The 16,086-nt window shown below is 38.5% G+C and overlaps 1 protein-coding gene across 4 annotated transcripts in view; it reads right to left on the bottom strand.

Annotated features, from left to right (window-relative positions):
- ctnna2 (catenin (cadherin-associated protein), alpha 2) overlaps positions 1-16,086 on the bottom strand; it is a 337,649-nt gene that overhangs the window by 267,315 nt on the left and 54,248 nt on the right. For all 4 annotated transcript variants that reach the window (XM_044346940.1, XM_044346941.1, XM_044346939.1 and 1 more), the window contains 4 exons: positions 11,014-11,209; positions 7,071-7,237; positions 5,497-5,616; positions 3,887-4,153 (listed from right to left, as the gene is read on the bottom strand). In XM_044346940.1, coding sequence (XP_044202875.1) covers positions 3,887-4,153; positions 5,497-5,616; positions 7,071-7,237; positions 11,014-11,209 — 750 coding nt within the window. The remainder of the gene's footprint in view (positions 1-3,886; positions 4,154-5,496; positions 5,617-7,070; positions 7,238-11,013; positions 11,210-16,086) is intronic.

Here is a 16,086-nt window from a genome sequence, read left to right as displayed (position 1 = left end):
CATTTCCGTCTTGCGCTTTCTCATACATGCAATAGCAATGCCCGAATAGATGGGGCAAGGGAGCGGGGGGTGGGATGGGGTGGGGTGGGGTGGGGTGGGTTGGGGGGTTAGGTTAGGTTGTGTGTGTAGCGTGTGAGGTCGCGAGAGTGGGTGTGCAATGTGTGTGTACAGTTAAGGCTATTTGTCAGTGAATAAATGCTCCTACTGCAGCTACATTTAGAGATGTTTCTGGTGGAGCGGCATGTCCGCCCGTTGAGCCCCGTTAATCAGCAAGAGTGACGAGTGAATTTTAAATCCTTAATTACAAATCAGTTCAGTTCAAACCGCCTCTTTTCCATGGATCTGACACCCCTTTGTTCTCCATATGCCTGCTAACCAAAACTTTGCTCTGCGCTCCATAAGAGTAGTTAACATTATGGATATGATTTGGATTGTGATATTAAAGATAAGATGATGTCAAACAGAACATGACGCTGTGATATTTTCACACCAAGCACAAACACACAGACTTATAAAAGCGAGCTGTTGCTTGAATAGAGGAGACATTGCTATTTCTTGTGTTGTGTTTAAATATTTTAAATGAAATATTCACACTGTTTTATAAATGTTTATTCACATAACTAACTGTATTGCTTTCACGAAGCCATATCGATTATTTAAAGCTCCGTCAGATTGAAGATTTTGAATAATCAGCTTAAGTGTGCCTCAGCATCTGACGGAGCTTTGAATAATCGATATGGCTTTGTGAAAGCAATACAGATAAAGTTACATGAATAAACATTTACAAAAGAGTGTGAACATTTTATTTAAAATATTCAAACATTCAAAAAATGGCAATGTCTCCTCTATTTAGCGGAGTCTTGTGATTGGTTCGCTCACTCCATGTGAAAACGTTTTTCTTCAGACAGACGTTACACTTAACCTTCTCTTCCCTGCAATGTTACTGCTTTCATTCACAACACAGCCATACCAGCATTTTCTCTGATATGTTACTAGGTCTTGAGGTGAGAAATTGGTGTCACAGATTTCACTGAATATTGATCCCTGTTCCCATTCACACATGACTCCATGCAGGAAATGTTCCTGAACATTTCAGGGATAGATTGTATGTGTAAAAGGGGCTCAATATTGCATTGTCATTTTATGGTTGTAGATTTTAAGTTAATGTCATGTTTTCTGGGTTGTAGTGATTAAAGCATGCATACAATGAACAGCTAACAGTTAGCAAATCTACTGTATGAAAAATGTTCAGTGCAGTTAATAAAAAACTGTAAATTGCATTCATTGGCAATAAAGTGAGTTATTTGCTGCTTCTGTTTAGTGGATGCTTTACTTTATGTCTGAAAAATATGTCTAAAAATAAATACCACGTGACGTTATTAGGAAAAGTAGACTGCTATGTGTACTGCGTGCTGCTGTAATGTTGGAAGTCTAAACTGAAAAAGTGCAGCATTCATTTAAAGTTGCTCTGCAAGGGTCAACTAAATGTCTAAAATCTAAATTCAGATTATGTCTTGGCCTCATCAGTCATGATGCAAGCTCAAGAGTAAATTATGCATTACAATATTTGATACATGAATCAAAGTTCCACTTTTAGCCTGACACAGTGGTTCTAAAACCAGCTCCTTAAGGCCTAGTGAACTGCTGGTTTTCTATCCTGCCAGCTTTTTAATTGCATTCACAAGATGTCTCAATGAGGATGGATGTATTGAAAAAAAAAGAAGGGCTCAGCATCCTGATTCAACATCCAGAGCCACCTCAATGACCTGATCTGCAGACATGATCGCCTGAACTGCAAAAAGCTGAGTGCTTTACATGCCAAGAGTTCACTGTCAATGTATAACCACTAGATGGCAGCAGAGAATCATGGTACTGGAAAGTCAGTTTTGAGTCTCACTATGTTCAGTTTGTTGTGTCATTAATTTATCAGATTTAAATGAAGGGAAGGCAACTATCAAAGTTTCGGACTACCGCATGTTAGTGTGGTAATTTTTTGTTGTGTTGTTCAAAACTGTACTAATGATATAGCACTTGAAATTGGTCTCAGTCTTAAAACTGGAAAGATCAAATCTCATCAATCTTAATATGGCTTGCACTGTGACTGCCACATTATGGTATTGACACTACAAATAGCGTAAGAATTTCTCATACGCCAGTGATATTGACGTGCGTAACTGTCAGGTACATGAGTTATTTAGATACACATGCAATATCCATTAACATGCAGAGTTTAGATATATTATGGTTGATGAAATATTTTCATTTTTTTAATTTATTTTTTATTTGAAAAATACCACTTAAAACACCAAATAAAAGTAAGTACATACATGCAGAGACAGAGTAATATGCTGTAATACATGAAATAGGTATTGTGACACTGAATATTAATGTTTCAGACAGAAAGACTGGAAGCCTTCACAAAGTAGATGAGATAAGAAGTTCCTCTGATGTAACATGCTGTGTCTCTAATAATGTGTAATGAACACATCCTTGTAGATGTGCGTCTCTTTGTTAGCAGCGTCAGTATAGTCAGAAAAGGATATGACAGAATGAGAGCTATTCATCTTAGATATCAGGCTGGGAAATATCAGACCGTATTGATGCACCTACTGTACACCAAGCTGTACTGTTCTCACTGTTATGTAAAAGTACATGGCGCTGTAATGCATTCATGCAGCACATGTGCCACTCACAAAATAGTGTGGAAAAAAACAGTTACAGTCATAAAATAAAGATCTAGGTAAGTTCATTAGCGTAGGTCATTAATGTGCTATTAAAGTTGGGACATTCAAGAGTCATTCAAAGGCCGATATAACAATAGTTTTTAGCAGGAAAAAGCTGATAGCTGATTAATTATAAATACCTAAATAAATAGATCTGGATCACTGAATATCAAACTCAAAGTAATTAATAAATACATTTGGAACTGAGCATCAAACTAACAGTAAAATATCTAGTATGTAAAATAACTCAGTGTTTGGGGGCTATTTTTATTTTTTGAGGTATTTTTTTCCTTCAAAGTCAGTAATTCCAGTTGAGAAGCCTGATATGATAATGGAGGTAACAGAGCTTGTCTGCATTCTCTCCAGAAAGGCGGCTCCTTCGCTTGTATTTAATGCAGTATTAATGTCTGTGGATGTGTTGTACAGCTTCCGCCACCAGGTTGTGCCTTTGAGTAAGGTGAGAAAGTTTTGAAGCAGAAGTAGTAGAAGACAAACTTCCTCTGCTGTTGATGCTGTACGTTGCAGTACTTTGCATAAAGCTAGAGGGTTTTAACAGCAGAGAATATAAATATTCTGGCAGACTGTAAGCAACATATACTGCTTCATTGTGGCTGTGTAAATAAAGAAACTGCAAGTTATACCACAGCCCAGCATCAGCCTGAGTCTCTGGCTACAACATATTTTGGCCATATTTAGCCAAACTCTAATGACCGTGCTTGCTAGAAAATAGAGACAGCATGCCTTTGGCAGAGCAGCAGCAGATGTACACCCCTGCATGACCGGTGGAAGCTGCGCAGCCATCAGCCACTATTGGACCCAAGTTCTGCTGATATCGATAGTTTGTAAAACGTCCTATCAGCGACCTCTAATACACTCAGTTGCTCAGTTTTTTATTGGGTACACCTAGATAAAACTAATTCAGGCTAATGCAACAGCCCTGCAATAAATCATACCTTCAACAAGGTTATAATGTTCAGTTTTTGTTGAATTCGGTTTACAGAGGTGTTGATTTAACTGATTAGTGGAAAAGCTGAACATAGTACCTTGTATACGTCGATGATAGTGTTGCAGGGCTGTTGTAATGGATTAGTTTTCACATGTAAGCAGAGTGTTGTGCAGAGCGCGTATTTGAAAGAAGAACAATATGATAATGGGTGACTCACATCAAATTCATTGAGGGCAGCAGCCAGTTCTCCAATGCCAGCATGACCATGCTTCTCATCAGTGGGTGAGGTGGCCTGAGCAGCACTGGAAATGCCTCCAATGGCCTCCTGCACCTGCTTGAACACGTAGTCTCGGTTAGCACGTGTCGCTGCCACATCTGGGTGGCGCAGGAAGGCCTGTGAGGCCGTGTACAGCATGGTGGCGTTTTTCTTAAGGGCCCCGCGTGCAGCTGCCATTTCATCTCGACACTGAGGGTCTTTCAGTTCCTGTGAAGGTGACAAAAGGTTCTTAAGTGAGCACTATATAACCACTTGTAAAGAAAAAGCAGTGCATACTTAGGAATGAACTATTGTAATAAATGCAAAGGCAATACAGTGAATTTCTCACAATGTTGGAGTATTGCTTTAAGAGCATGTATTTCACAAAGATGTGGAGAATTCTGATGGCATCATCAGAAGAACAGAGCACAAACTAAACCCCAGTTCAAGAAATTTCTGGAAAACATAAGTTCATGTCCCCTCTGATCAATTGCAATTGTTCCAGCCGCACAACAGTAGGGCAGTGTCAGCATATCAGCAACCCTGGAGCTGAACGGCATTCGGTGTTTTACTCTGGGACAGTTCAGCAGGGTGGAAGCTTGCCAAGATAACAATTGTAGGAAAAGTCCTCCAAAAGCTTTCTGTCACACTCGGGGGCCATATTAGAAACAAATGTTCAAACACTTTCATGTCTTATCCTCCTGGGTCAAATAAGCGCTTTTGCTGATTTATTATTTTAAAGTCATTTCAAGTGCCACTGAAAAACAGGAATTTCTAGCATGCACTACTTTCTGTGAAATAAATTGTTACCTGTTATTAACAACTTAAAAATTCCATAAACATACAAGTAATCCCCAACTGTCTCACTCATTTCGTCTTGATAAATAAGGTCTGCTTTAAATGTGTTAGAATTATCAATGCAATGTTTATTGAGTCCAACAACTATTGAAAATATTTCCAAAAAGCAAATTTCCCCTACAGGAAAAAGTTTCATTTGTTTAACCTTCTTTAATCATTATCTCATGACTGTCCATAATGGCAGTGTGCATGTGTCTCTATGAAAGCAAGCCTAAAAGAGACAATGCCATTAATAAACAGCAGCTGCTATGTACTGACACCCCCCCCCCCCCCCCCCCACACACACACACACACACACACACACACCGAGAGCCTCTCATAGTAGAGCTGCTAGCTCAGCTACAACAAAGGTACCACCCAGAAACTTTTACAAAGGGCCATGAATGTGCTTCTAGTGACTGTCAAAAGTTCCAGCGGACTCTGTGTTGCCAGTGTGGACACAGAGAGTCTGACAGCAGCTGCTCATGGCTGGTCATTTTGCTTGCATTTCTTCGTTGTCACCTAAAATTGCCATCAATCTGTTCAGCACCTCCACAAGGATGCAGAGGGTAGTGGTGCTCTGGTAGTGGTAAGCCAAAGTAGCTGAATCAATTCTGAGCTGTCCTATGTTTAAAAGAAAAAGTATTGATACTTGGTGCCAGTGTATCAATAATGTATTGCGAGTGGAAATGTTGAGATATGTTGCAATAGATTTTTTTCCCCCATCCAGTTACCTGCTGTCTCCGGGCTGCCACATAATTAAGCTTCACCATCTCCTTCCCAAACTCCTTGAAGCGGTTGGCCAGGTCCTGCTCATTGGTCGCATTCTTCACTCCCTCCAGGGCCTCCTCCACCTGTCACACACACACACACACACACACACACACACACACAGAAATACATACTGGACGTGCCAAAAACTGAGTTGATGTGCTGAAAAATAGCCTACAAAGCCTTGAGCTATATATTTTAATGAAGTAATAAACCTAAAGCCATAAATGTTACAACATACTCTAAAATAAAATAAAAACAAAAAACTTGTATTTGGTCGAATGAATAAAAAATGATATTCCAACGGTGTATAATTACAACCAGGTTTAAAAAAAAACAATAACCATTAAGTTGTGCAGTTTTGATGGGTCTCATTTCAGCAATCTTCATCCATTTTGTGGGTACATTCTGATTCTAAACTCCTCTCTATCCCTAATGAAAGTGTTGCACAAGATGTAATGGAAAAGAGAGAAGAGAGAGAGAGATAACTTTTAAGTGGCCTTTGATGGCGAGGCTTATGCTGGCTTGAGTTAAGCTCCTCTGTGGGCCTCAAGAATGAAGCTAGAAAAAAGGACTATGAGTAGAGAGAGAGGGGGACAAAGTGAGTGAATGAAGTGGCATGCAGGCGTGAGTTTGTATCAGTTTCTACCAATTGCAAATTTTAGCGATCTGTAGTGTGCTGTGTGTAGAATTTAGTGGCATCTAGTGGAACTGACTTAGCAGAAATGGAATATAATATTCATAAGTATGTTTTAATTAGTGTATAATCACCTGAAAATAAGACTTGTTGTGTTTTCGTTACCTTAGAATGAGCCCTTTATATCTACATAGGGAGCAGGTCCTTTTCCACAGAGGCTCCCATGTTGCATTGCCATGTTTCTACAGTAGCCCAGAATGGACAAACCAATCACTGGCTCTAGAGAGGGCCTTTTGCGTTTTGAGTGGTATTCATTTGGTGGCAATCTCCAACCTCACTGCCACTACACACTGGTCCTTTAATTTCTCTTTCCAAACACTAAGCTACTTTCAAAATATGGGACAAAGAAACCTAAGTTCTTCAAATGACTCTGCAGTGAGTGAGAGGAATGGGTATGTGCACTTAATCACACCACACAATGGTACCATGATACCGTACAGTACATCAGATGTGTGCTCCCAGGATGCTCCTCCATCTCATTTATATGCTAATGTGAACAGAGGTTGTGATAAAAGCATAAATTGCTGCTGTAGACTACACAACACCAGGAAGTCCTTTCTTCAACATCCTTAAGTATACTGTGCGTGAAAGTCTAATTAATGCACTTGATTGTGTCACTGTGCAAAAACATCAAGACTTGTGGGGAGTCAGCCATTTAAAGACATGTTAGATATACTAACATATGTATTAATGTAGTGAAGTTCCAGCTCACAATTCTGATTGGAACTGTAACTCAAAATAAACAAAACCTGTGACATCGTAACTCTTAATCTAATATCAATCAACAACCACATTGTTGACATACTTTTTGTCTTAAAATAAGATTATGATCACACTTACAATTTTAAGGTGGGCCAGCAGCCTCATGACATCAGCCATGTCAGCGAGGATGAGCAGGCGGGTGACAGCAGAGAGCAGGGCGCGGGCGGCCCTCACCATGGTGCCACGTTTCACGGAGGAGCACGGGTCATCAGCAAACTCTGAGGAGGCAATACGCATTGTCTCTCCTGCAAGAAGTAATGAAGAAAACCATAAGTGGAAAAAGTGACATGACTATGTTTACCTCAGAGTACACAATATATTATTATGTGTGCGTGTATGTGTATGCATTTTTATATACATAGTTTATCATCTGTAAAGTGAGCTTATGCAGTGGTATTAATACGTTGAGATGATGGCCCACTACTAACTTCCATCATCTAGTGCATAGCTTATAGAACCATGTTTGTTAGGAAATAGATGATTCAGAATTTGGCTTCAAAGAAGTCCCAGTTTGTTCAAACCCACACAGTCAAAGGGATTTAAGAGATCAGTGGGCTTGTAAACCTACATAAAGTGCTGCAAAGTGGCTTAGTTATTACCTCCCAACCATTTCACCTTTGTTCAAGTAACATTTTAATTCTGCATTGTCTCTGAGCAAAACTCATCCGCAACAGCTCCGACCCAAGACTCAAAATAACTGAGCAAACACAGCTGTTTGTTGTATGGTGATGTTAGTTATATGAGGCCTTAAAACTTGCAAAAATGTAATCATGTATAGAAAGCTTTTGCCATTTTTTAAAATTATTGTAATCAATATTACACAGCACACTCAATTACACTCGATAACTATCACTATATAGCATGCCACAAATACCATGATAGCATGCTAATGTTAAGCAGGTATAATGTTTACCATGTTCACCATTGTCTTTAAGTATGTGAGCATGCTAACATTTAATAATTAGCACAAAATACAAAGTAAAGCTGATGGGGATGTCATGGGTTTTGCAAGTATTTTCTCATCAATAAAAGTCAGACAAAGTTAGACAGGCAGGCAGACAGACCGACCGAACGTTAATGCCCTCCGTTAAATCATGCCGTTAGCATGGCTAAAATACAAACATAAGCCCAAAAGCTCATGAACACACATACACATACACACAAACACACACACACACACACACACACACAGTATTGCTTGTGGTGCCATTACTCTGTCTGGCTCAGTGATGAGCTTGTGAAGTGTGACAGTACAAAGGGCCTGATTACTGAACCTCTCTGTGGTCTGAAATCAGCATGTATAATTTAATCATGACAAAGTCTGACATGATGAGGTCACAGTGACATGATGCGGTGATGACAGATTTAAGGGTTTTCTACAATTCACAACAACCTCTACCTGCTCCTAAAGGTTTTGTATAAATGATATGTTCTTTAAGAATCTGCTAAATATGGTCAATATAGCATATTTTGGTGCTCATAATTCTAATGTTAATAATATAAAACTGTTTTCCTAGATGACCTGACATGTTATTATATCCAACCCAGCAAAAAAGTGGAGTTTAAAGAGACAATGAACAGAGAGCCCCATCATCAGCCCACTTCTGTGTTGAAGAGCTTTAGAGCATGCCCATCTTTTCATAATGGCAATAAAAGGTTAGGGGATGTGGAATGTTAACTTTCATCTCCTTTTCAAGTATTGGTCTTTGCTCAACTCATTTTTTTTTTTCATGGAAAAGACAAGGACTGAGTTTGATTTGTTTCCTTTTTACGAGGGCAGAACTTAAGCATCAAAAGCATGAGAAAGGTCAGTGTAATCATTAATGAGTACAAACGCAAACACTGATGCAAAAATGAACTACACCAGAACAAAAACACACCCTGAAGAGATAGAAGTTGTTTCACAAATTTTGTTAGTTTTCCTTTAGTATTGACTCACATGCCTAACAAGTAGAAGGATTGAGCTTATCGTTTCTGATGTCAGCTGTGGATATGACCTGTATGGCAACAGTCTATTTCACGCCTCAAAAGAGCTATGTGCGAACACAGTCAAGTCAGTGTTCAACAACACCAGTGGCCAAGTGGAGCTGACAGTGCAGGATGAGGTATACTGGTACAACACAACATATGCTGAGCTCCATTTGCTCTTTCTGCTGATGTAGTTATTGAACAGGGAATCCAATTCCATTCTGGGGACAAACATTTGATTCATATAAAGCCTCATTGACTTGCACTCAGTACAGAAAAGGAACTTTAGTGCACTACAAACAACTGTGCCATTGCCTCATCTGAGCGAGCGCTGCCAGAAAGACTGAGCACAATTTGTTGACGTGAAGGGTTTCTTCCATGCTGAGGTTTTATTATTAACAGATGTCTGAAATGTCTAAATTATTGCTAATGAGAATGGGCATCTACACTGTCTAAAAATTCTGCAAGGTTCCCCACCATCACAGACAGTCAAAGCTTTAACAATGCCTGACTTTAGAGTAAACAACTCCAGAATTAGGCTCAATACATTCCTATGGCAGCATGTGCCAAGTAAGGCCCATAAATAATGGATAATATTGTGATGTCTTATATGTAATGAATTTATTTTGACACTCTTAACTCTGCATCTTTCTACAGTTGTGTAGATATTTGACTTGCTCTGATATGCAGAGCACTTGTACTTTCCCCAAACGTTACAATATTTCAATCAATTACTGTTCTGCTAATCATTTCAGCTGAACAGAGAGTTAAATCTGTATTTGCTTGTTGTTCATTATGTCCCAAAAACACGTTGATACAGTAAATTCACTAAAAACAGTAGACAGGAAACTATACTGGAGCTGTAGATTACCTCAACATGAGGCATTAATAGCATTTTACATGATGTGTAAAGCATACATTTGTTATTACTTCTGCTATGTGTTAATTTTGTTTTATGATTTTGATAAGTCTATGATACCATTTTACTATGATATTTTCCTGCTGAATTATTGTACCTACCTCAAAACTATGAACACTCTCACTACTGCAATCTAGTCCCAACACTGTTACAAAGCCTCAAAAGTTACCATAGAACCTCTGAAGCTTTCAGTTGCTGGGCTGTTTTAATGAATTTCATTACACTGTACATGCGTCCATGCACCTTACAGCAGTGGGATCCAGGGACCCCCAGGGGTCCTTCAGGGGGTTCCAGGGATCCCCAGCAAAAAGGGGAATAATTTATTTTCACTATAATTCCATCTATAAGTAACACAGTGACAGAATGTATGACTATTTTGGTCATGGGTTTCATACACTTTCTGTAATTAAACATCTAAAAGTAAAAATCTTATCAGATGGGGGTCTATGGTCTAATTTGTGTCAGTTTAGGGGTCTTTGATGTGAAAAGGTTTGAGAACCACCGTCTTACAGTCCTGCCTTCAATGTGTGACTGTTCTGTAATATCAGTATTAAACTGAAAAAAATAGAAAAAAATAGAGAATGTTGCAACTGTTGTGAGATTGATAGCAAGGTATCAGTGTTGCAGATGTGGTCTGTTTTATTCCGAAAATGTAGTCTGTGACTTTAATTTTGTTTGGCCCATTTAGGGTTATTTTTTAATGTAGTCTATGCTGCCATTTAAGTAAATAAAAATGCTTTAAGTGGTTGTAAAGTCTCAGATTGGAGTTTTTTACTTCAAAATTGGATTTGAATAGGATTCTTGAAAAACACTAAAAATAAACAAATATTCAAGTGTGTCCTTTCCAAAGTCATATGGGGGGGAAAACAGATAAATCACAATCCCTTTTGGACATGGATGCAGTAAAAGCTTCAAACGGACTGACAACATGTGGGTAACCATTTACTGATGATGAATGATCAGACATTGTCCTTTGGGGGAGAAAAACAATAAAAATATTGCTGGAGGCAAGAAGGAAGCACTAAATGTCTGTCTGGTGGCAAAAAACAGACCGTTATCTGACCAATATCAAAGCAACATTCTTACAACAACTGTTAAAACACAAGTGCTGTGTCTCCATGAGAACAAGCTCACCTTGCTTACGAACATCCTCCACAGCAGCAATGAGCTCCTCCTTGAGATCCTGGCTGTCTTTGGCAATTTGCTCACCCTTCTCCAGAAAGTTCTGGGTAGCCTGCTCAACAGACACTGCCAGGACGTGGGCCTTCTTGGAGCGCCCCTTCTTCTTACTGGATGGCCCTTTGTTGCTGGTGTTTACCAGGGTAGTCACCTATGAAAAAAGGAGAGGGCATTACAGTTGGTTGAGTGAAATATGGTATGTACAAAGGATGCACAGAGGTCACAGATTGCCGAACTGGTAACAGTGTCATTGTAGGTGAAGAGGTTTGGGAAGAGACTACCACTTCAACTGAAAACTCAACTGAACAGTAATAAAATGACATAAAAAATCATTTTCATCATAGTTTTCAGTTTTTCAAGCTTTCAGTGCAGAATTATGTTGTCAAAATGGAAATAAAAGGTAAAAATAGTTGGACACACATAGAACATTTTACAGATGTTTACAGAAGATAAAAATTGCTCCAAACTGTTGCACGGTTTGTGAATGTCGATATGTGACAGTAAATAAATGAAGCATTATTAATAAAGTAATAAATATGATAATTTTTAAAATACTCATACTTTTACTTTTACTCAAACTTTTTCTAATATAAAATTTTCTGAAAACATTTACTTTTACAACATTTACATATACAATACATACCCTCATAATGGTGGGAGTACATTTTATCATGGTTTTGGAATGTATAGTGACACTACTTCAGAGAAAAGCTTTAAACTACAGCATGACAAGATGACAAATAATCATGTCTTAAGCTACATTATGAGCTTCCACAACTGTAATGAGGAAATTCATTCTAAACACTATTTCTGTATTTCTACAGAAAAATGCTAAATTGCACATAGCATCAATCAGGTACATTGCCTTGTGTTAGATGGGAACCACTGAAAATATTAATCCCTTAGTTTAAGTGGGAGTGCTATAAAGTACAGTCAGTCCATCAAGCTGTCCGTCTCATCACAAGAAAAATATAACTGAATTGAGCCTCAGGCAATCATTTCCTTGATCTCAGCTCTTTTGGATAGGCTACACTGCACAGAATCAATAGGATGATGTGTTACTGAATCCTACAAAATGAGCTCTTGATCTAATTGTATTAGTAAGAGTTCAGGACTGTTTCGCAGGAGAAATGTAATAAGATATGTTCCATTAAGAAAGCTCCTAGAACAGTCAAGAAGCTTTTGTGTATTGGACTAAAACTATTGATTTCTCCCCACAGCAGACAGTCAGTCAAGATGATGACATACTGTACAAAGGCAGAGGCCATGTTTAGTGCAGACATTATGTGTTGGTTCACGTTATTAATGCAATTTTGATGTCTAAGGGCCACAACAGAAAAAGCATCCATTTCAGACGAGCACTATGCCTGAAAGAAGTCACGAAATTACAAGGAACAGGCATCCTAACTAAAAGCTTTTAACTAATCAGCAATCACATTGTACAGTACACTCAAAAACATGAACCAGGCCTCAGGGTTGAAAAAATATCTGATAAGCACTCAAATAGAATCAGGACACGCAATGAACAACTGTGTTTCGTTTTTCTGCTTCAACAAACATGTTGCAGGGAAAAACTGGTTGTAAACTATCAATTTAAATTATATCGTGCTATTACAAGTGTGTCATTACCACCGAACCATAATGATCACCTCTCCTGAAAGAGAAATCTTTCAAAGTAATTAACAGAAGGCCACGTGACAAGCAATATATTAAACTTTGTCAGGACAGGATAGGACAGGCAACAAAGGAGCAAACAATCATTGCTGCCTGTCAATAATGAATTAAAGTGTGGTATTCTTTCCATGGATTGTATGCTGGTGACACCTTTTGCTGAACACAAAGACACATGTCTGTAACACATGGACAGAACAGCTCATTACACATTGCGGTCAGAGATAGCTTTAGAAGTATCAGTCTGACAGCAGCTGATCATGCACAGTGTGGTGATATGTTTGTGGAATATATAAGCTTCCACTCTGAAAAGCTACTAAGAGCAAAGTTATGTCCTGTCTTGGCTGCATTACTTAAGGGCTTCTAGACTGGAATAAGACCTTGAATGATGTATGTCCTCCTTCATGATTGAGCAAGGAATAGCAGTGCTGATATGTGACCATGTTCACCTTTTCTGTCACAAGTATTTTTGTATAAAAAGCAATACATGATTTAATAACAATCTTTTTATAATCTGTATTCATAGCTGCCTTGACCAAACTAACTTTGATACATCTGTTTACCATCAACTTATATGCTCAACCTCACCTTACACAGCTGCGAGAGTAATCATTATGATGTGCAATGGTGTGTTTATATAAATCTAAGACTGAATCAACAATTTATCATTATATTTTACACATGAAAGCACACACAAACCTGTGCACTCTAACTCCCTTTTCATACACAAACACATAAGCACTCATGCCGGCTGCCCACATACTGGCATTACAGCATAGATCCACCACCACCAACAGACAAACAAACAAACAAACAAGTGCAATTAATCACACACACACAGTCACACAGATAAACGTAGACTACCTTATTCTTTCAAGTTCTACCTCATATACCAAACTCTATATTGCTTGTGCTCATTGTTTAGAAAGTAAACTGACAGTAAGCTAACATGTCCAGCCTGATTTAAAAAGACCTATTGATGCAGACATGAGTTTGCCTCCTGCACAGAGCCTTCATTATTACCACCGCCTGTTCTATATATCTGATTAACATTGACATTTTATTATGCTTCAACCTTGTTATTAGATCTACCCATGACTAAGAGAAATACTCATTTCTGACTAGCTGACAGATGTCTGTTAAACTCATATATCAGGACAACTCAAATGCAGGCGACTGGTCAACAGTTATACCATCGATCTAAATCAGTATGCTAGATATATTACTGTAATACTAATGCTTCACATTATATTAACTGTCACAAGAGAAGCTCATTTAAATAATGTCAAAACTAACTTATAAAAAAGAACTGCATATTTGAATGTAGCTTAACTTTTTATGTGGCTGCGTTCACACGATGCATTATTTTCATACGTCAGGATATCTTGTCGGCTAACTTAACTGGTGCTATATAGATGTTTAAAAAGTGTTGCTTGTATAAGAGGAAGAAGCCCTGAAATTTGAGCATAGTTGTAAATACAACCACCTTACAAGGAGTCAGGTTTTAGCCTGGCACACTGTCATACATGTTCTGGTATATGTGTGTGTGGTGGGATGTTTGATGTGTTTTTATAGATTATTATGCTGTTTTTACCATGTTTCCATGAAGGTTCATTGTGAAGAAGTGGTGACTGGGAAGGCCACGGAGGGCAACCAACCTCATTCCTACAGTATGTTAATGAAAATACAATTTGTTTCACTGTGCATGCTGGCAATAACATCACATGGGAACAGTGTTTGCAGTGCACCTGGTCCTTTGGCATTACATTCTTAAACTTTTCTATATTCAAGCAGAGTAATAATTGGGGCTAATGACATCCACAAAGCGGCTGCCTTTACAATTATACAGTAGATCCACTGCCAGCTGGCAAAAGACACTGCAGATTAGAGGGAGCAATGTAAATATGTCTCTAGGAATAGGGATGAAAGACAAGTCATGAAAGCATATTACTGTTTTCAGCTGCTTGAGGTTAATGGTTCTGCTCCCTTATACCAGCTCACCAGTAACCTGATTACCTGGCATGTAACATGGTGTAACCAGTCATGAATTATAATTGTGTGTTAGTAAAAAAAAATGTTAAATATAAAAAAAAAGGTTGAAATATGTCTTCTTTGAAAGTTCAAGTGTTAATTAAATTCTCTATTGCTCCAGAGTGTCTCAGTTTGTAGCTGTGGGGCAATTATACAGTGATAAAATTAAGTAATGTCACAAAAGTAAGACAAATTGTATGGTAAGAATACTACAAACAAAAGATGACTACAAACTTTGGATGCTGTTTGTTGTGGCCACCGTTGTCCTCAGATACTGCGTGTTTGCTTAGAGATAGAGAGATAGTGGTCAAGTGTATAGATTTCGCTTTTATCTCAGCTGAGTCCTGAAGTTAATGAGATGTTTAGATTCTAAGTAATAGCCTATATAATGCCGTTTCCAACTCTGTCACGGAACAGAAGATGGGAATATACTGAGCCTTGGGTCCACACGATGCATCTGCACTTCAAACGTTCATTTATTCATTAACACAGGGCTGGGCTGTGGAATACACACAGATAAGGCTACCGCATGAGTCATGTAGCTTTCCGCTGGGACTGACTCAGTCGAAGTCAAAGCTTGTTGACGTTTTGTTCTGCAACAGTGACTTAAAAAGCTCAATGTATATTTAATTATGACCACAATAACTTCACAGCGTGCACTGAGGCTTAGTCAATTTATCTACCTTCATACAGATTTAACTGGTCTATTTTTATGAAAACATACTGCTGTCTCTGCACACAGATGCCTGAATATCCTGAGAATGAGCTTAAAGGAAATATAGACGATAGACAAAATAATACTAACACTTCATCAAATTTGACTTTTTGAAGTTGATAGATGACCATTTGCAGACAGTTACAAATGTGGGCAATATTAGACTGCTACAGTTAAAAGAATTTGCCAGACCCCTACTGAATGTACTGCTGGCCTGCAGTATATAGTTTCAACGAGGGACTGCTGTTCCTTTTTTGTCTGTGCGTTTTTTCTACATGTGACATATGCTGCCATAATTTTTGCGACTGTTTCCCTTAACATATTAAATACCAACAGCATCTGAAATGTGGGCATCTAAAGTGAAACCACACGGCGTGCTGTTAGTTAGCTTTAAAAACTCACACTGACTGACAGATCTCTTTTATTCTGCCGACTGACATGGACCAACTTTGTAGCAGTGTTGAGGTCACAACCTTTATATGCGCTATTACCTCAGCTAAAACTACTGCTTTTTGAAGACGGATAAGTTGAAAGGATGAAAAAAAGACAGGCTGGAGTGTACTTCCAGAAGCAAAGACAGAACTAATTTGAAGGACCAACATAAATGGGCA

The sequence above is a fragment of the Thunnus albacares genome, chromosome 3 (assembly GCF_914725855.1).
Source record: "Thunnus albacares chromosome 3, fThuAlb1.1, whole genome shotgun sequence".
Classification (NCBI taxonomy): domain Eukaryota; kingdom Metazoa; phylum Chordata; class Actinopteri; order Scombriformes; family Scombridae; genus Thunnus; species Thunnus albacares.
Note: the sequence above shows the minus strand (reverse complement) of the source record. Positions and strands in the feature narration are given on the sequence as shown.